Below are 21,927 nucleotides of genomic sequence, written 5' to 3'. Positions count from 1 at the left end.
TTGATTGGAAATTTATTTAAACTCATTGATAGAATGAATTATGAAAGGTTCAGTGACTAGTGTCTCATTTGCTCTTTTTTCCCCGCTGTGAAACAGGAAATGGAGCAGACTAGAAGTGCTGTAGATGAGGACCGGAAAATGTATCTCCAAGCTGCTATAGTTCGTATCATGAAAGCACGAAAAGTACTTCGGCATAATGCCCTTATTCAAGAGGTAAAAGGCGGGGAAGTCCTCAAGGCTTTTTGGGGCAAAGGGTATTATCAATGTATGGATTAGGAATGTTTCTTTGTAAACATGATACAGAAATAATATGATTCCCAAATAGCATAAAGAAATGTCTCATTACTTAATGAGAACAGTACTCACTTATAATTTCAGTATTAAGTTCAGATTTCCCTTGGCTTAGATTTAGAGAGCTAAGTTCACCAGTATATTGAGCCTCCTGTCCAGTTATTGAAGGAAATTGACTGTATCAAGTATTCATTCATTCCATAAATATAGGAGTGTCTACCATGTGATAGAGTGTTATGCACGTCATTAGGGATGTGGTGCAGAGCAACACAAGATATGGTTCCTGACTGTCTAATAGGGAAGAAATACATGACTGAAGTAGTATACAAGCAAAAAATATAAAATTCCATTAACATGCACTGAGAAAGAGATATAGTACTGTGAGAATGTACACGGAAGCATTGACTTAGGGGATTTGGAGGGAAGGTTTCTGGAGAAAGTGTTAGTTCAGCAAGGACTTGAAAGTTTGGCAAGGGTGAAATGGAAGTTGGAGCATGTGTACGTGTATTTAGATAGATTAGTGTATAGTTTAATTTTGTTATGTGTGAAAATTATTAGATTTTGCTATATCTGTGTTTTGCATTTTAATTCCTTCACAACATAAACATTAGGCTTTTCCCCTATTTTACATAAAAATTTTTTGTCATCAAAATTGATTTAAATTGTTCCCTCTCTCCTTGTGTAATGCCCTCTGAGCTAAAACAGTTTAATACTGTTCATGGCATTCACTTGTTTGATGTATCATACCCATGCATTTAGGATGATTTTATTCAGTTTAATTAATATAATTCATAATTACTTTAAGCATACTTTTCCCAAATGGATTAGGTCTATTTGATGGAACCTCACTCAATGCATTGGAAGCATGTCATAGCCGATTAGTTAGTAATGATTTATAACTGACTGATTAGCAGTAGTTTGACACATCAATGTCTCTCTCCAACAGGTGATTAGCCAGTCAAGAGCTAGGTTTAATCCTAGTATCAGCATGATTAAGAAGTGTATTGAAGTTCTGATAGACAAACAGTACATCGAACGCAGCCAAGCGTCAGCAGATGAATACAGTTACGTAGCGTGATGTCGCTCTCCTCTAGTGTGGGTGTGAGAAGATCATTGCCATCACCATTTGGTGTGTTCCTGTGGGAAAAAGCAGGCCTGTGCCTCCATAATTTGGTCATTTGGCAGCCCCTGTTTTTCTGCTGTTTACAACATCACCAGTGCCACGTCATGAGCGTCAGAGAAAATGCCTAGAGATATTTCAAGCTCATGTCATTATGACATTTCTTAAAACTTTATTAAAAGAATGAGTGAAGTATTGCTGAAATGTGGAAATTTGGTTGGGTACCATGCTTTTTCTCCCCTTCACGTTTGCAGTTGATGTGTTTTTTTTTTTTAATGTATCTTAAAGGACATAAAATAAAAAACTTAAATATTGTAATATGACAGATAACCTAATAATTGTATCTACATTAAAATGACAAACATGATATTGCTGCTTGTCAAATAAAAAAAATAAAGAAATAGAATGCCTTTTTTATGTGGATGGAGCATCACACATAATAGTATAAATATAAATGTTCATGAGTCATCAAAGCAGCTAATGAAGCTTTAGTTGCATTTTTATCTGAATGGTTTAACTCGCTTTTTACTCCTACTTAAGTCCTACATGAAAATGTCTAGATTATTGTTCTTGAATGCATAAAAATGCATTCAACATAAAGAATGTTTTATTTTTATGGACTGGAACTACATTGGATATGAGCATTTTGAATGTTGAGGATTTAATTCTATCAAGAGTTTCTGGTGATATGCTTACACCGCAGAAATAAAGGATGAGGAGAATATGTGGTGGCCTCAAGTCTGGATAGAAAGCGTTTCTCATCCAGAAGTTGTCTTTTATTTTCATAATACGTTAATTCTAATGTAGACAAATACCCAGCTGTCTTACCTCTCCTTCTACCTTTCTCTGAGTTATAGGAGATCCTGTGATACCAGTGTATTCCTTCCATTCTCTTACCTGTGTATTACCCTTACACCCCTATACATTTTGATACTAAATTCACTCTCATAAGTCATAGGTGTGCTTAGCAATGCGTAACCTAAATACCTTTTTTTTTGTCTGTATGGTGCATTACACCGGATGCCACTTATTATAGACATGAAATTCCACTATTTTGTTTATTATATATGTTAACAGCAGTATTAGACTACTCCAGTCTATTATATTTATTACCCATCTATAAGCTGGAATATTTTAAAGGGTATCCCATGTGAATCATTTTACTTACAGTACTTTAGTTTGTATCTCTGACAGATAAGATCTTTTTTAAAAACAACAAAAACACAACTTTAATGACATTATTACACCTAACAAATAATTACTTAATATCATCTAATATGTGGTCTTGTTGCAAAAATGGCTTCTGCAGTTGGTTTGTTTGATTGCACTTTTTCTGACTCATGTCTCTTTAAGTGTTGGAAAAATCTAAGCTTATAACGACTTACTTATAAACTGTATCTCTCATTTACCTTTCTTTCTAGAGAGGAAGTAATGGCAAACCATACAATATTGTACATTCACTGTCAAAAAACAAACCTTGTTTTGATAACTTGTTGATAAAGTTTCCAAATTGACTCCTTTTTTCTTAAATATTTATAAATGTTAAATTAAGTCTTGGTATCTAAATTGTCAAGAAAATATATTATATTGAAAAATGGACAAAATACTTGTGCTGAGGTCTACAGAAGTGACTGCCAAGAGTTTTCTTCACATCTTTTTCTCATTTTACCAGAAAGGAAACATTAAAGATATACTCACACATGAGGAGGAAGAGGCCAGATACACTTAACCAAGTCACCATCCAAGAGGGAGCAGCGTTCAGAATGAATTCTAGCACAGACCTTCTGCTGAGGAGAATAAAGGGAAGGCTGCGGTCTTGTCAAGTTAGGTCAGGCACTTGAAATCATTACGAGCCTAGCGCACAGCCCAGAGCACTAACCTGACAGGCCCTGTGTATGGCACCTAGTGCTTGTGGGCGGAGGAGGTCAAAGCTACAAAAGGGGAAGAAGCGGAAGGAGAGGAAAGGGTTCTCTGTGCTTTATCTTGGAAAACAAAAATAATGTGAGCAAAACTTTCAGAAGTTCTTAAAAAATTATTATTAATACTGAGGTAGTTAATGTGTGAGTCAGTGATACATTTTCCAGCCAGACAGCATGCTGCTTTTGTTCACGTTCTGTCCTTCTCTTTGAAACCAGATTATTTTAATTGCTGCTGTAGTTTTATTCTAGGGGTTTAGTCTAAAATTTTATGACCGTTTGCTTTAATATAAACAAAGATATACTCTGGGGTTTGTGTTTTGCTTTATTTATAACGTACTACCTTTATAGGATTTTATAACCTGTATATGCTACAATGCTATAAAGTTCTGTTAATTTTTTTAACTTTTATTGAGTACAGACTGTGACTGGTGCTTCCTCATATGTTATTTTGTTTGACCTTCCGATAATCCTGTTAACCAGGCAATGCTCCTCTCTCATAGAAGAGGAAACCAAATGAAGAGTTTTCCAGGAGTCATTGTCAGGGACCGCAGAACCTGAATTTAAATCCTAGTCAAAATTGTGGACCTAATAAATAACAGTCTCTCTCTTTCTCTCTCTCTCTCTCTCTCTCTCTCTCTCTCTATATATATATATATATATATATATATAAAATAGCCTGTAAGATAGAAGTAACTTCATTTTATACGTAAAGAATAGTTTCTCCTGACTTTTCAGAGCAAAAATGTGTTTCTAGGTGATTTGTGAGAATAAACACTTCATATTTGGGATGCCTGGGTGGCTTAGTCAGTTGAGTGTCTGACTTCAGCTCAGGGCATGATCTCACAAGTTTGAGCCCCGCGTCAGGCTCTGTGCTGACAGCTCAGAGCCTGGAGCCTGCTTTGGATTCTGTGTCTCTCTCTCTTTCTCTGCCCTCCCCCACTCAAAAATAAATAAACATTAAAAAAACTTTTTTTAAACACTTCATATTTCAGTTTCTTAAGATATTTAAGATCTAAATATACATGTTAAGCAACTTTGCTCATAGCTGATTCATGGCGGAAGGAACTTGTGAATTTAATATTTTACCTTTGCATGTACAGCTATAGAATATCTATTTCGAGTGTATATATATATCCTTAATATACATATACTTAATGCAAACCTGTGTTCGGTTAAAAATTTTTGAGTTATAGTAGCAGTGGATAATTTATTGAGCTCTTAATCTTTGGTTCCTAGTACACATTCTTAGTTGAGCAAGGTCAAAGTAAATATATGAACTTTTAAAATACTAGGCCTAAGGGCAGTTGTACATAGACTGTAGCTAAATGAGTAGAAAAATATGGAGAGGTCCACTGGTTGAAGTTCATGAAGCATATCTAAAGCTGAAGCAATTAAGTGAGGCAATCCTTATGTGAGACATACAACCTCAAGGGCTAGACTTCATTAAAGGTAGGATTCACTGATGGGGAGAAGTCATTTTTATATGTAGTGACTATACGACACAGGAAATTCTAAGGATTTTTCCTTCCCCTGCTCTCCATCCATAGTTCAGCCAATTCACCATTCATCATTTAACATTTACTGGTGCCAGGGTATTATGTGAGTACAACTGCTGAAGTGATAAGCAAAAAAGATATAGTCTGTGCCAACATGGAACTTTTAGACTTGTAACAATCAGTCATAAGTACACCATTTCAAGTGTACATGCTTATGAAGGAAAGCCTTGGGTACTTTGAGAAGGGTTGCATAAGAGAGGTTTAGAAGGGCAGGAAATGAGACAGGGAGAGCATATTCTAACCAGTAACAGCAAAGATCCTGAAGTAAGAAGCACCAGCTACAACCTAAGAATCAAAACATCTCTGAATGAATGATGTGGATTTTACACAGGGGAGTTACATTTGTGCATATATATATATTTTTTTCCTTGGGTGGTAGGTGTATGAATATTCATTTCATTATGCTTTATAGTGTACATATTTCAATTTGTTCTTTGGTGTTTGCAAACTATTTCAAAATCCTGTTTGCAAATTTCAGTGGAAAACGGGTAACCTGCATTAATGTGAAGAATAGACTCTAGAGGGCTGATGGCAAATAGTGTGGATACTTAGGAGACTGGTGAGGTGAGCAGTTACAGTGGTGACAGCGGCCATCTCCAGAGTGATAAAGTAGATAAATTAACATCTTAATAATGGGTTAATTTGATAACACATCTTAATGGGTTGGGATAGGGTGAATGAGGGAGGAAAGGGGTGAGTCAAAGATGGCCTATTGATTCAGTGAGTTAGGAGAACTTTGGAAGACGAAGAGGAACATAATGAGCTTGGTTATAACACCTTGCATCTGATGTGCTTTTGAGATAACCTAATGTAACAGGCCGTTGGCTATACAGGTCTGAAACTACTGCGTAGGTGCTCCTCTCCTGAATCTTAGAAACTATTACCTAGAGGCTTTTTGGTCCATTCTCATTTCTTTGACTCTGTGCCATGAATTAATGTCCAGGTTAAATGTGATCAGAGAAACATTTATTACCACACAAATGTATTACATTTTGAATCACAAAAACAAGAATGGAAAAGCATGAGAATAGTCGTTTATACACGTTCTAAGATTTGTCTTTCTGTGCTTAAGTGGGTGGTCTTTGTTATCCCACTTTGAGGCAAGGACACACTGAAGTAGAGAAATTGAGCCAAAAGTTAATCTGCCATATGATTATTTCTTATATTCAGAAATCTTTGTCAGCTACTGGTTACACACTGCCCTTGAGGGAGAGATCTATCTGTGTTGCATTCTTCTGACAAGCTTAACTATATCATTTTTCAGCAAAAAAGAAGGAACTTTTGGGAACCAACTTGTGGAAAAGAACATAAAGGGCTTTTCTATTTTTGTTTATTATTGTTTTCTTTTTCTCCATTGTTAGTAGCTTACTATTTATAGCTACAGTAGTCGAAGAATTATAGCTTGTGTTGAAGTTAGCAATCCTGGGAGCAGGTAAAGTTAGGGGGTTGGCCAGATTGATACTTTCCTTGAAGAACTTTCTATGACCTTTATAAGCAGCCTGGGTTAGGTAGCTCGTGAGACTACCCCTAGCACAGCACTCAGTCATCTGCTGAGAGCCCCAACTTTTAAAGTGAGTGCATTTTTACCTATTAGTTTGTCTCCTAGGGAAGAAGGTACAGATGTAAGCAAAGATCTACTTTTAGTAGGAATTGACTGGCTTAGCGAATACATCGTACCTAACATTTGGCCCAAGGAGGCCACTGATGCAGCAGACGTACTCTGACCTTAAAGGAAAAGTTGAATGCTGAATCGAAAAAACAAAGCTGTTTTAGTTGAACACTAAACGTGCTGGAGCGACAAAATTCAAATCAGTGCTATGCTATGAGGTAAACATCTGAGATGCCTTGTTTAGATTGTGTGTTTTAAAATAATTATTTCTAAGTTTTGACAGCCAAGGTGAAGATCTTCAGCCATGTGGTAAATTGGAAATATGTGGTATAAGAAGTCACTCTCCACTTGTAAGTTATGTGCTTGACCTGGGTTGGGACTGCCCTGTCCACTGCTCCACAGTACAGGAAAGAGTGGTACTCAGAGTAAGGAAGAAGTGTCCATAGCCCAACACCCCAACTTTTTTGCTTGCTTTTTTATGCTTTCACTGACATTGACCCAGGTCTGAATGGAGGGAGCCAGTTTGCATTCCTTAGGAGATTGCCCAGTTAGGAGGTCAAGCCTGGCTCTAGAAAAATCAGGCAGGCTCACTGCTGGCCCAGTAATCCATTCTGATTAGATCCAAAGCTCTGAGACCAAGTGGAAATGCTGGAGGCAACTGATCTGGGATTCTCTGTGAAGCAGAGATAAAAGAAGGGAAGAACCAGACAGCTACCTTACTCATTTTTGTCCCTAGTAGACTGTCAAACCCAGCATGGATGACTCATAAAAGGGCAAGCAAGTGGCGAACTAAGGAATCTCCTGGGACCCAGTGGAACACAGTAGTAGAGTGCTATGGTTTCTGAAAATACACTAGAGGCACACACTGAGGTGTGATAACTCAGCATTAGGGCAAGTCCTCTTCTGTAAGTGTTTACTTTGTTAGCTTGTTTTGGGATGGGTGTGCATGTGTTTTTTATTTTTATGACAATGATACAATAACTTGTATTTAGTTACATAAGGAATAAGTTCACTCTTACTCTACTGGGTTGGAAAGTGTCCCCTTCCCCCAATTCATATCCACCCAGAATCTGTGAATGTGACCTTATTTGGCAATAGGGTCTTTGCAGTTGTAATCAAGTTAAGATGAGGTCATACTAGGTACGTGTGGGCCCTAATACAGTGACTGGTGTCCTTCTAAGAAAATGGAAATTTGGACACACACAGGAGAGAAGGCCATGTGACGACAGAGATTGGAATAGTGCAGCAAGAAGCCAAGAACACCAGGGATGGCCGGGAACCACCAGAAACAGGGAAGAGGCAGAGCACCAACACCTTGGTTTTGGACTTCTAGCCTCCAGAATTGTGAGAGAATATATTTTGTTGTTTTAAGCCACCAAGTTTATGGTGCTTGGTTATGGCTGCCCAAGAAAATTAATACAGTTCCTTTTATATGTTTTTTAAATGGGTTTGTTTAAAAATTTGGGGGGGGGCTTTTAATAGTTTAAATAGTTTACGTTTTAATTAGGAGATTACACTTCCATATAAAAGCCAACTAAACACGAAATTTTCCAATTTTTCCTTAAAAAGAGAAGATATTTCCCAAAGAATCACCATTTACCAGATAAAGAATACATACACAAAAAGCCAAATGCTCACCCACAGGTATGATTGGTTAGCATATTTGGATAGAAGGTTGTTCTTAAACCTTGTATTCTATCTGATGTGAGCCTATAAACTGCACTGCTCTCTGGACATGTCTTCACTTCTGCCTCTGCTACATCTTCATGAAAATGTATATTACTGATCCCACATAAACCAGGAGAAAATGAGGAAGACTTGGAGCAAACCCAAGTCCATGGTCAGAACTACACAAAAAGGCCTTGGCCAATGCTGAGTATGTAGCATCCTATTTGCATGTAAAGTGAGGCACACACTGTAAAAAAAATTCACAAAGAGGAAAAACTCTGGTTAGATCCTAGCATGCATCTATAGTTATGTTTACTAATTATTTGCTGAAAAAAAGGCAATCGGTTTTCCAGGAAGCAGCCTTCTTTGTTGATTCTTCCTCTCCTCCTCAATCTCTAATGTAGGAGTGTCTCTTGCTTCAGTTTTTAGACTTTTTCTGTCTACATCAACCTTTTAGTGATCTCACCCAGTGCAATGGCTTAAATGCTCTATACATACCAATGACATCCAAAATAGTAATATCCAGTCCAGGCCTCTCTCCCACATTCCAGAGGTGTATGTCCAATGACCAACTCCATCTCCATAGCTGGATTGATAATGAATATCTCTATGTTAACGTATCCAAAACAACTTCTATTCTTCCTCCAGCAACCTCAGACATGTTCTACATATAGCTTGCCCATCTCCATTGATGGCAACTCCTGGTTTCCCAGGCCAAACCTTGGAGTTTTCTTTACTCATCTCTTTCACATCCTACTTGTTGGCTGTGTGTTCAGAGCATATTTGGAATCTGGCAGATGGGTTGTATCAGGGACAATGACAGTAATTCAGCAGATTAGCAGGTTTATGTATCAAGAAGCAGGCTGCAGATAAGCATATCAGCATGACTAGAGGCAAGGGACACTGATTCATATGGACAAAGAGAAGCTGCATCAGCAAAGGAGTTAGCAGATGTCAGGGCCCAGCTCTAGAGCCTGGAATGTGCAAGCCAAGGCCCAGCATTTTCATAACAGAGGTCTAAGTACAAGAAGCAAGGCAAAACCTCAGTTAACCCAAGTGGAGCCTAAAGGTCTCAGAGATAGGAAGAAGTTCACTCATCAGAAATGGACACCAGACAACCCTGAACTAGCAGTCTGGACAATATACCTCTTCTACTGCAGGGATTTGGTCTGGAGGCTGGAATGGAAGTATACCTGCAAAAGAGGTATAGTCTTGGAGAGACTGCAAGATACGGGGGTGATAATCAAGCTGGCCTGACACATTCTAACAAGATTACCAAGAAAAATTATTTCTCTTATACTCTGATTCCGAACAAGGAGGACAGACAGTTGAGTGTATGTACTGGGGACCTGGAGATGGTAGTTCCCAAAATTAATGCATAGAGTTAGGTTGGCCTTAACAATCAGTTAAACCTCTCACACTGAAAAATCCCCTTCCTTATGTTTTTGGCTTAAATGAAATAGCTTTGTCTTTCATGTGCAGCAGAAATACCCCAGGAGACACTTCCAGTTCTCCAGGTTAGAGTATAAATGGTCTGGGTTTTCCCTTTGTGAGCCAAATGCAAGGAACCTCTAGAATCTCTAGAGGGATTGCTTACATGAGAGACAGCAAAAGCTACGTGTTTTGTTTGTTGTTTTGTTGTTGTTTGGTTTTTCTTCCTCAGAAGAGGACTGAGGGCATTTTTTTCTTGACACCAGGCTGAAACTGCTTGAGCAACCAAAACTGTGCTTTTCTAGAACTGAAGCAGGGTTAAAGGTTTCTATGCCACTGTGAATTGAGGAGTCTGGAAAAATTTCTGACCAAAAACACCTTACCCGAGTGTCTAAACTTTCTCTATTAGAGACTCCTCTGTATTTAAGAAGTCCAAGTTCCTGTTTATTGTGCAAACTGGTTTTTTGGAAGGGCTCCCACATTTCGGAGTGCCTCTGCTTTTCCACCAGTTGAACCCAGCAAGCCACCTTTCTATCTGCCTCGAGGGAGTAAGGTCACAAATCTTGAGCTCCGTTTGGAAGGAGACAATCTGAATGGTTCTGGAAGTGGGAGGATCAGCCCAGGAGACTATTAGGAAAAGGCAGGGGCACTGGGAGGAAGCAAGGATTGGGGATACAAACATTTCCCACAGTGCTCTCCTAGAGATCTTTACCTTCCTCTGGTGGTTTGAGTTCTGGCAAATAGGGGCATTCTTTGTAAGAAATGTAGACATTCTAGTATTAGCATGAGTTTTTACTATTTGGGGACGTGAAGTTTTGTCCCTCCAACCAGAGTGGCAGCATTTTGTCATGTTATCATGGCAACTGGTGTGTGTGTGTGTGTGTGTGTGCGTGTAGTGCAATATACAGTAAGATGATAGAGTGACTAGGAATAGATCACAAAAATGCTAAATAAGAATCTTGAAACAGAAACAATTCTATAAGCAAAACTCTGATAATAGCTGGAAACTAGAAGCACCAAACCATCTGATCAGAGCCATGGCCCACTGGGTCCGATCTGGGTCAAGGGGCAATAGGGTACTTAAAGCATTCTCAAGTTTTCATCTTATTAGTGAGGGAAAGGAGCGCCTTGGTGGAAGGAAGTAGTTTGTACTGTGTTTTCGTTTTTATATATAGTAGTAAATATTTGTTTATCTGTATTAGGTGTAGGATGGTAACCACTAGTGGAATGGAAAATTAGACCAGAGAAACTCTTACATTTTATGATCAATTGATTTTTGACAAGGGTGCCAAGATTCTTCAACAGGGAAATAATAGTCTTCCAAACAAGCAGTGTTAGGAGAACTGGATATCCATATACAGATGAATGAATTTGGTCTCCTACCTCATACGATATACAAAATTAACTCAAAATGGATGAAAGACCTAAATGTATGAACTTACAATATAAAACTCTTAAGAAAAACGTGTAAATTTTTATGATCTTGGATTAAGCAACAATTTGGTTTAGTTTTTTTTAGATAGGACACCAAAAGCATAAGCAACCAAAAGGAGCACTTGAGTGGTTCAGTCAGTTAAGTGTCTGACTTCAGCTCAGGCCATGATCTCATGGTTTGTGAGTTCAGGCCCCACATTGTGCTCCATGCTGACAAAGTGGAGCCTGGTTGGGATTCTGTCTTCTGCCTCTCCCCTACTCATGCTCACTCTCTCTCTCTCTCTCAAAATAAATAAATAAACTATAAAAAAATATTTTTAAAGTATAAGCAACCAATGAAAAAATAAATTGGATCTCAACAAAATTTAAAACTTTTTTTCTGTCAATGGACACCATCAGGAGAGTATAGAGTTGATAAAAGATGTAATTAAGGAAGATGGTGGAGTAGGAAGACCCTAAGCTCAGCTCATCCCATGGATGCAACTAGATACCACTCACATCGGTGCAAATAACCCCAAAACTGGCCCAAAGACTGGCAGAACAACCTCCACAACTAAAGGTAGAGAAAAGGCCACATAGAAGAAGGTAGGAAGGGCAGAGATGTTGTTTTGGGGCAAAATGGACCGTGGCCATCTGTGGTCAGGAGGAAGAGAGGGTCGCAGTGAAGGGCAAGAAACAGACTGTCATACTGGGAAGCCTTCACAAGGAAGATGAATCCCCATAACATTTGGCTTTGATAGCAAGAAGGGCTGAATTTTGTGAGCTCTTACAATTAGTGGGACTTAAAGCCTGGAATTTTAAAAGTTGATGGACTTGCTCTAGGAGAGCCCCAAGGGCATTAGGACATGAAGTTCTGCCCTTGAAGAGACACTACAACAAAGAGCAGTAGAGATACAGTGTAGAAGCAGCAATTTGAAAAACAAACAAAATACCTGGGCCATAGTGGAGGGAGAGTAATTTACACATCTCAGCGTGTGTCCTGGAGAGGCAGAGATCATGAGAAGACCCCTCTAGGAACAAAGTTGCTGACCGGTGCCATTTCCCTCCTCTACTCCCCAGCATAAACACACAACCACACGCAGAAACCAGCACAATATCCACACTTGCTACTAAACTTGCTTATACCAAGCTCTGCCCCCTTACATTTCATTGGATTCACCCTTCCTAGTCACACTTGCCTCAGTCCTGTCACTGTGGGGCCCTTCCCTTAGAAGACTGGTGCAAACTTTGCCAACAATGGGATTCCTAACCTGCAATTTTGTGGGGCCTCCGTTCCAGTGGCAACAGCATCAGGTCTCATTTAGCAAGCAGACCAGTGAACAACTTGTTAAAATGACCCCCCCACCCCCACCCTGGTCAGGGACAGGCAAAAAGAGGTTCTGAAGATGAATGGACTGAAGGAAAAAGCAGCCAGGACTCAACAGCAGGGCACATGAAACACACATAAGAGACACTTCCTGAAGTGCCAGCTCCTGGGGAACAGGGGACACTGCAGGGCACTACAGGACCTCTTCTGCATAAGGACATTCATGAGCTGGAGACGTAGCTAACATTTCTAACACAGAGAGTTAGACAAAATGAGACAGAGGCATATGTTCCAAATGAAAGAACAATACCAAACTATAGCAAGAGACCTAAGCAAAAATGGATATAGGTAATATGCATGATAAAGAATTGAAAGTGACGATCATAAAAATACTCACTGGACTTGAGAAATGGTAGGAAACATCAGTGATATCCTTAACAAAGAAATAAAAAGGAACCAATCAGATATGAAGGACACAATAAATGAAATTAAAAATACACTTGATAGAATAAATAGGTTAGAGGAAACAGAGAAAAGAATAACCTGGAAGACAGGAATGAAAATTAATCAAACTTAGCAAATGAGAGAAAGAATTATGAAAATGAGAATAGACTTAAGGAACTCAGTGACTCCATCAAGCATAACAACACTCACATGATAGGGATCCTAGAATAAGAAGGGAGAGAAAAGGGAGCAGAAAATTTATTTGAAGAAATAATAGCTGAAAAACTTCTCTACTGAGTGAAGGAAACAGATATCCAGGTCTAAGGGGCACAGAGATCCCCCAAAAAATCAAACCAAGGAGGTCCCACCAAAACATATATTAATTAATTTGGAAAAATTAGTGATAAAAAAAAATAAAAGCAGGAATTGAAAAGAGAACAGAGAAACCCCATAAGGCTATCAGCAATTTTTTAAACAGAAACTTGCTGTCCACAAGACAGTGGCATGATATATTCAAAGTGCTGAAAGGGAAAAATCTGCAGCCAAACATACTATCCAGCAAGGCTATCATTCAGAATAGAAGAGATAAAAGAGTATCCCAAACAAAATCTAAAGGAGTTCATGACCACTAAACCAGCCCTACAAGAAATATTAAAAGGGACTCCTTGAGTGGAAAAGAAAGACCATAAATGTGAGTATGGAAAGGAAAAAAAACCACAGAAACTGTAAAAATAAATATTTCTGTAAAAAAGTCAAGGGATTCATAAAATAAAAGATGTAAAACATGACACAATATACCTAAAACGTTGGGGAGTGGCAGTGGAGTAAAGAATGGGTTCAAACTTATATGACCATTAACTTAATGTAGACTGCTATATACAGAAGATGTTATATACAAACCAAATGGTAACCACAAATCAAAAACCAGTAATAAATATGTAAAGAATAAAAAGAAAGGAATCCAAGTATATCACTAAAGAAAGCCAGTAAACCATGAAAGAGGCAAGAAAATAAAGGATCAGAGAAAAACTACAAAAACAACCACAAAACAAATAACAATAAAATACATATCAATAATTACTTTGAATGTAGATGGACTAAACACTTCAATCAAAAGACAAGGTGACAGAATGGGTTTTAATAAAAAACAAAAAAACAAAAAAACAAGACCCGTCTATATGTTGCCTACAAGAAACTCATTTCATACCTAAAGACACCTGCAAATTGAAATGAGAGGATGGAGAAACACTTATCACACAAATGAATGTCAAAAGAAAGCCAGAGTAGCAATACTTATATTGGATAAAATGAACTGTAAAACAAAGACTACAGCAAGAGACAAAGAAGGACATTATATAATAATAAAGGGGACAGTCCGACAAAAAGATATAACAATTGTAAATATTTATATGCCTGACATGGGAACACCCATATACATAAAACAGTTAATAATAAACATAAAAGAACTAATTGAGGGGCGCCTGGGTGGCTCAGTCGGTTAAGCGTCCGACATCGGCTCAGGTCACGATCTCATGGTCCATGAGTTCGAGCCCCACGTCCGCTCTGTGCTGACAGCTCAGAGCCTGGAGCCTGCTTCAGATTCTGTGTCTCCCTCTCTCTCTCTCTGCTCTTCCCCCATTCATGTTCTGTCTCTCTCTGTCTCAAAAATAAATAAACATTAAAAAAAAAAAAGAACTAATTGATAGTAACACAATAAAAATAGGGCACTTTAAAACCCAGCTTACCCCAGTGGACAGGTGACCCAAACAGAAAATCAATAAGGAAACAGTATCTATGAATGACATACTGGACCAGATGGATTTAACAGATATATTCAGTACATTCCAACCTAAAACAGCAAAATACACATTCTTTTCAAAGTACATGGAACATTGTCCTGATAGATCACATATTAGGCCACAAAACAAGCCTCAGCAAATTCAAGAAGATCGAAGTCTTACCATGCATGTTTTCTGACAACTCTGGTATGAAACTAGAGATCAGCCACAAGAAGAAATTTGGAAAGAACACAAATACGTGGACATTAGATAACATGATACTAAAGAACAGGTCAATCAAGAAATTAAAGAATAAATAAACTGCATGGAGGCAAATGACAATAAAAACACAATAATCCAAGATCTTAGGGATGCAGGAAAAGTGGTTCTAAGAGGAAAGTTTATACAATACAGGCCTACCTCAAGAAGCAAAAAAAATCTCAAATAAAGAACCTAATCTTACACCTAAAGGAGCTAGAAAAAGAACCACAAACAAAACCCCAAGCTAGAACAAGGAATGAAATAATAAATATTAGAGCAGAAATAAATGATATAGGAACTAAAAACAAAAGAAAACATAGATAAGATCAATGAAGCCAGGAGCTGGTTCTTTGGAAAGATCAACCTCTACCTGGACTTACCAGAAAGAAAGAAAGAAAGAAAGAAAGAGAGGGAGGGAGGGAGAAAGGAAGGAAGAAAGAAAGGAAGAAAGGAAGAAAGATGAAAGAGACAGAGAAAGAAAGAAAGAAAGAAAGGAAGAAAGAAAGAAAGAAAGAAAAGAAAAAGGGCAGGGGGGAGAGGGAAAGGCCAAATAAACAAAATCACTAATGAAAGAGAATAACAATCAACACCACAGAAAAAAAGAGAATTTTAAGAGAATATTATGAAAAATTATATGCCAACAAATTGAACAACCTAGAAGAAATGGATAAATTCCTAGAAACATATAACCTACCAAAACTGAAGTAGAAAGAAATAGAAAATTTGAGCAGACCTAGCCAGTAAAGAAATTGAATACGTAATCAATAAACTCCCAAAACACAAAAGTCCAGGACCAGACAACTTAACAAGTGAATTCTACCAATTTTTTAAAATGTTTATTTTTTATTTTTTAAAATGTTTATTTATTTTAAGAGAAAAAGCCTGAGTGGGGGAAGGGCAGAGAGAAAGGGAGAGACAGTCCTGACATGGGACTCCATGTTATGAACAATGAGATCATGACCTGAGCCAAAATCAAGAGTCAAACACTCAACTGACTGAGCCATTCAAGTACTCCTCTACCAAACATTTTAAAGAAAAAAATACTTATTCTTTTCAATGTATTCCAAAAAATAGAAGAGAAAGAAAAATTCCAAACTCTTCTATGAGGCCAGTATCACTCTGATACCAAAACCAGAAAAGACATCACAGATAAATATCTGTGATGATCACAGGCCAATATCTATGATGAACATGGATGCAAAAATCCTCAACAAAATGCTAACATACCATATCCAATCATACATTAAAAGAAATTGTTCACCACAATCAAGTGGGATTTATTTCTGGAATGCAAGGGTGGTTCAATATTCACAAATGGATCAATGTGATACATCTTATTAACAAGAGAAAAGATAAGAACCATATGATTATTTCAGTTGATGCAGAAAAAGCATCTGACAAAGTACAATATCCGCTCATGATAAAAACCCTGAACAAAGTAGGATTAGAGGGAACACACCTCAACAAACAAAGGCCTTAGATGAAAAACCCACAGTTAACATCATACTTAATGGGGAAAAAACTGACAGCTTTTCCCCTAGGGTTAGGAGCAAGACAAGGATGTCCACTCTTACCACTGTTATTCAGCATAGTACTGGAAGTTCTATCCACAGCAGTCAGACAATAAAAAGAAATAAAAGGCGTACAAATTGGTAAAGAAGGAGTAAAATTTTCACTATTTGTAGATAACATAATACTATATATCAAAAGCCCTAAAGACTCCACCAAAAAACTACTAGAACTAATCAATGAATTCAGTAAAGTCGCAGGATACAAAAATCAATGTAGAGAAATCTGTTGCATTCCTATACACTAATAATGAAGCAGCAGAAAGTGAAATTAAGAAAACAATCTCATTTACAGTTGCACCAAAAAAATATATCTAAGAATAAACTTAACCAAAGAAGTGTATTATCTGTAATCTGAAAACGATGAAACATTGATGAGAAATTGAAGACAACACCAAGAAATGGAAAACCATGCCAATGGATTGGAAGAACAAAGTTTTAAAAATGTTTATATGTCACAAAGCAATCTGCAGATTTAATGCAGTCCCTATCAAAATACCAATAACATTTTTCATAGAACTAGAACAAACAATCCTAAAATTTGTATGGAACCACAAAAGACCCCAAATAGCCAAAGCAGTCTTGAAAAACAAAAACAAAATTGGAGGTATCACAACTCCAGACTTCAAGTTTTATTACAAAGCTGTAGTAATCAAAACAATAGTAATCTATTTTTATGGTACTGGCATAAGTGTAGATACATAGATCAAGAGAACAGAATAGAAAATCCAGAAATAAGCTCACAATTATATGGTCGATTGATCTTTGGCAAAGGAGGAAGGAATATACAATGGGAAAAAGTCTCTTCAATAATTGGTGTAGGGAAAACTGGATAGCAAGAATGAAACTGGACCACACTTTCTTTCATTGTATATAAAGATAAACTCAAAATGGATTAAAGACCTAATTGTGGGACCTGAAACCATAAAAATCCTAGAAAATAGCATAGACAATAATTTCTCTGACATTAGTGGTAGCAATGTTTTTCTAGATATGCTTCCTGAGGTGAGGGAAATAAAAGCAAAAATAAACTGTTGGGACTACACTGAAATAAAAAGCTTCCACAAAGCTGAAGGACAGCAAAGGAAACAATCAACAAAACTGAAAGGTAACCTACTGAATGGGAGATGACATTTGCAAATGACATATCCAATAAAGGGTTAGTATCCAAAATATATAAAGAAATTATACAACTTAACACCCTAAAATCAAATTATACAATTAAAAAATGAGCAGAAGACATGAACAGACTTTTCTTCAAAGAAGACATCCAGATGGCTAACAGATACATGAAAAGATGTTCAACATCACTCATCATTCAAATCAGAACCACAATGAAATATCACCTCACAACTGTCAGAATAGCTAAACACACACACACACACACACACACACACACACACACATGAAATGACAAGCTTTGGTGAGGATGTGGAGGAAAAGGAACCTTTGTGCACAGTTGGTGGGAATACAAACTGGTGCAACCCCTGTGGAAAACAGTTTTGAAGTTTCTCAAAAACTTAAAAATAGAACTATCATATGATCCAGTAATTGCACTACTGGATATTTACCCCCCAAATACAAAAACATTAATTCAAAGGGATATATGTGCCCCATGATGATGGCAGAATTATTTACAGTAGCCAAATTATGGAAGCAGCCCAAGGGTCCATCAATAGATGAATGGATAAAAAAACAGGTGGTATATAAAAAAAAAAGAAGTGGTATATATACAATAGAATATTGTTCACTCAAAAAAGAATGAAATCTTGCCATTTACAACAACATGAATGGAGGTACTGAGTATAATGCTAGGCAAAATAAGTCAGAAGAAGACAACTACCATATGGTATCACTCATATGTGAAATATAAGAAAAAACAAATGAGCAAAGGAAAAAAAACAGAGAAAGACAAAACAAGAAATACACCCTTAACTATAGAGAACAAACTGATGGCTACCAAAAGGGAGGTAGGTGGAGGATGGGTGAAATAGGTGATAAGGATTAAAATGTACACTTATCATGATGAGCACTGAGTAATGTATAGACTTGTTGAAACACTATATTGTACACCTGAAATTAATACAGCATTATGTTAATAATACTATAATTACAATTAAAAACTTAATTTTAAAAAGTACAGAGTTACATTACAGAATGATAGAAAATATTTGTGAATCATATATCTGATAAGGGTCTACTATCAAAAATATATATAAAGAACTCTTACAACTCAATAAGAAGACCCCCCCAAAAAAGGAAAAAAATAAGAAGACCAATTTTAAAAAGGGCACCATATTTGAACAGACATTTCTCCAAAGAAAATATACAGATAGTCAATAAATACATGAAGAAGATGTCCAATATCATTTGTTGGTAGGTAAATGCAAATCAGTGAGATGAGATATCACCTCTACCCACTAGGATGGCTACCATAACAAGTGTTAGGGACAATGTGGAGAGATGGGAGCCTTTTGCTTGTGGAAATGTAAAATGGTGCAGCTGCTCTGGAAAATTTATCAGTTCCTCAATAATTTAAAGATGGAATTACCATGTGATCCAACAATTCCCTCCTGGGTATATACCCAAAAGAATTGAAAGCTTATATGCATGGAAGAACTTGCACACAAATGTTCATAGCAGCAGTATTATGAATTAATACCCTAAAAAAGAGGCAATAATCCAAAAATCCATTAACTGAAGAATGGATAAATAAAAGGTAGTATTCCAGAGAATAGAATATTATTCAGCCACACGAAGGAATGAAATTCTAACACGTGCTACCACATGGATAAACCTTGAAAACATTATGTTAAGTGAAAGAAGACAGTCACACACACAAAAAAACCACATTATGATTCTGTTTATGTGAAATGTTAAAAATAGACATATCCATAGAGACAGAAAGATGACTAGTTTATCATGGGCTAGGCAAAGGAGGAATGTGATGATTGCTAATGGTTTTGGAGATTTTTTTTGAGAAATAAAAAATCTTCATAGGTAGAAGTGGTAGTTGCACAACATTGTAAATATATTAAAAACCATTAATTGAATACTTTATGGTATGAGAATTATATATCAATAATTTTATGGTACAGGAAGTATATCTCAATGAAAAATTAAATACATATGAGAAAGATCAATAACAGAAAATTGTAACTAAATATATGGAATTTTATTTATTTTTTCAATATATGAAATTTATTGTCAAATTGGTTCCCATACAACACCCATTGCTCATCCCAAAAGGTGCCCTCCCCAATACCCATCACCCACCCTCCCCTCCCTCCCACCCCCCATCAACCCTCAGTTTGTTCCCAGTTTTTTTTTTTTTTTAACGTTTTATTTATTTTTGAGACAGAGAGAGACAGAGCATGAACGGGGGAGGGGCAGAGAGAGAGGGAGACACAGAATCGGAAACAGGCTCCAGGCTCTGAGCCATCAGCCCAGAGCCTGACGCGGGGCTCGAACTCACGGACCGCGAGATCGTGACCTGGCTGAAGTCAGACGCTTAACCGACTGCACCACCCAGGCGCCCCTGTTCCCAGTTTTTAAGAGTCTTTTATGCTTTGGCTCTCTCCCACTCTAACCTCTTTTTTTTTTTTTTTCCTTCCCCTCCCCCATGGGTTTCTGTTAAGTTTCTCAGGATCCACATAAGAGTGAACACATATGGTATCTGACTTTCTCTGTATGGCTTACTTCACTTAGCATCACACTCTCCAGTTCCATCCACGTTGCTACAAAGGGCCATATTTCATTCTTTCTCATTGCCACGTACTACTCCATTGTGTATATAAACCACAATTTCTTTATCCATTCATCAGTTGATGGACATTTAGGCTCTTTCCATAATTTGGCTATTGTTGAGAGTGCTGCTATAAACATTGGGGTACAAGTGCCCCTATGCATCAGTACTCCTGTATCCCTTGGGTAATAAATATATGCATTGTATGGTGACAGATGGTAGCTACACTTGCAGCAAGCAGAGCAGAATGTATAACCATCTCAAATCATTATGTTGTGTATCTGAAACTAATGTAACATTGTGTGCCAACTATATTCAAATAAGAAAGATTTTTTAATGGAAATTTTACTGGTTATGTTCTAATCATAGCAATTCAATTAGATACATAGTAGATAATAAAAATAGATAATACAAAGATGACTAAAGTCATCTTAAAAACTTGGAAATTAAGAAACACTTTCCATCACAGTAATAAAATAATACTAAGTCCTGGTGAGGATGCATTGCCACTGCAACTCTCATACATTGCTGGTGGAAACAAAATAGCATGGACACTATGGAAAAGTTTTTGGCAGTTTCTTATAAAGTTGAATACATACTAGGGGCACCTGGGTGGCTCAGTCGGTTAAGCGTCCGACTTCGGCTCAGGTCATGATCTCACGGTCCGTGAGTTTGAGCCCCACGTCGGGCTCTGTGCTGCCAGCTCAGAGCCTGGAGCCTGTTTCAGATTCTGTGTCTCCCTCTCTCTGACCCTCCCCCATTCATGCTCTGTCTCTCTCTGTCTCAAAAATAAATAAACATTAAAAATATAAAAAATAAATGAAGTTGAACACATACTTAACATATGACCCACATAAGTGAAATTAAAGCCTATGTTCACAAAGAAACCTCTATGGGAATATTTATAGCTATTTAAAAAAATTTTTTTTAATGTTTATTCTTGAGAGAGACAGAGACAGAGCATGAGCGGGGGAGAGGCAAAGCAAGAGAGAGACAGAATCTGAAGCAGACTCTAGGCTCTGAGCCACCAGCTCAGAGCCCGACGTGGGACTCCAACTCATACGCCATGAAATCATGACCTGAGCTTAAGTTGGATGCTTAACCGACTAAGCCACCCAGGGGCCCCTATGGCTGCTTTATTAATAATTGCAAAACCATGGAAACAACCCAAATGTCCATCAACTACTGAATGGATAAACAAACTAGGGTACATCCATGCAATGGAATACTACTTAGCAATACAAATAAATAAACTATTGATACAAACAGCAATGTGGATGAATTTTGAATGTATTATGTTAGGTGAAAGAAGCCAGACTCAAAGATCACATGCTTTATGATTCCATTTGTATGACATTCTGGAAAAAGCAAAGCTATAGGGATGGAGAACAGATCAGTCATTATAAAAAAAAAAAAAGAAAGAACATGGTCTATGTGATCAGTGATTGCCAGGAGTTAAAACTTGGTGGAGGGTCTGATTACAAGTAGCAACATAAAGGAACTATCTGGGGGGAGGAAGTAGTATAAAGAAACTGTTCTGTACCTCCATTGTGGTGGTTGTTAGATGACATTTCTTAAAATGGATAGAACTGTACATGAAAAAGAGTGAATCTTACTACGTATATTTAAAAACAAAGGAAAACATCCTCAAAAATAAATAAAAATCAAAACTAAAGATTCTAGAACACTTTGTGCCAAAAAAATAGGATACAGTCAAAACTTTATTCCAAAGAAAAAATATAACCTTACATGCCTTCATTATTGAAGAATAAAAAGCAAAAATAAAAAATAACTTGA

At 37.3% G+C, this 21,927-nt stretch overlaps 1 protein-coding gene across 9 annotated transcripts in view; it reads left to right on the top strand.

The window, feature by feature from the left end:
* CUL2 (cullin 2) overlaps positions 1-2,135 on the top strand; it is a 155,840-nt gene extending 153,705 nt beyond the window's left edge. For all 9 annotated transcript variants that reach the window (XM_006933355.5, XM_023256527.2, XM_023256526.2 and 6 more), the window contains 2 exons: positions 97-213; positions 1,238-2,135. In XM_006933355.5, coding sequence (XP_006933417.3) covers positions 97-213; positions 1,238-1,369 — 249 coding nt within the window. In that variant the 3' untranslated portion in view covers positions 1,370-2,135. The remainder of the gene's footprint in view (positions 1-96; positions 214-1,237) is intronic.
* The last annotated feature ends 19,792 nt before the right edge of the window (positions 2,136-21,927 follow it).

Source organism: Felis catus, chromosome B4 (assembly GCF_018350175.1).
Source record: "Felis catus isolate Fca126 chromosome B4, F.catus_Fca126_mat1.0, whole genome shotgun sequence".
NCBI classification, from domain to species: domain Eukaryota; kingdom Metazoa; phylum Chordata; class Mammalia; order Carnivora; family Felidae; genus Felis; species Felis catus.
The sequence above is the reverse complement of the archived record's forward strand: the minus strand, read 5'-3'. Positions and strand labels throughout refer to the sequence as shown.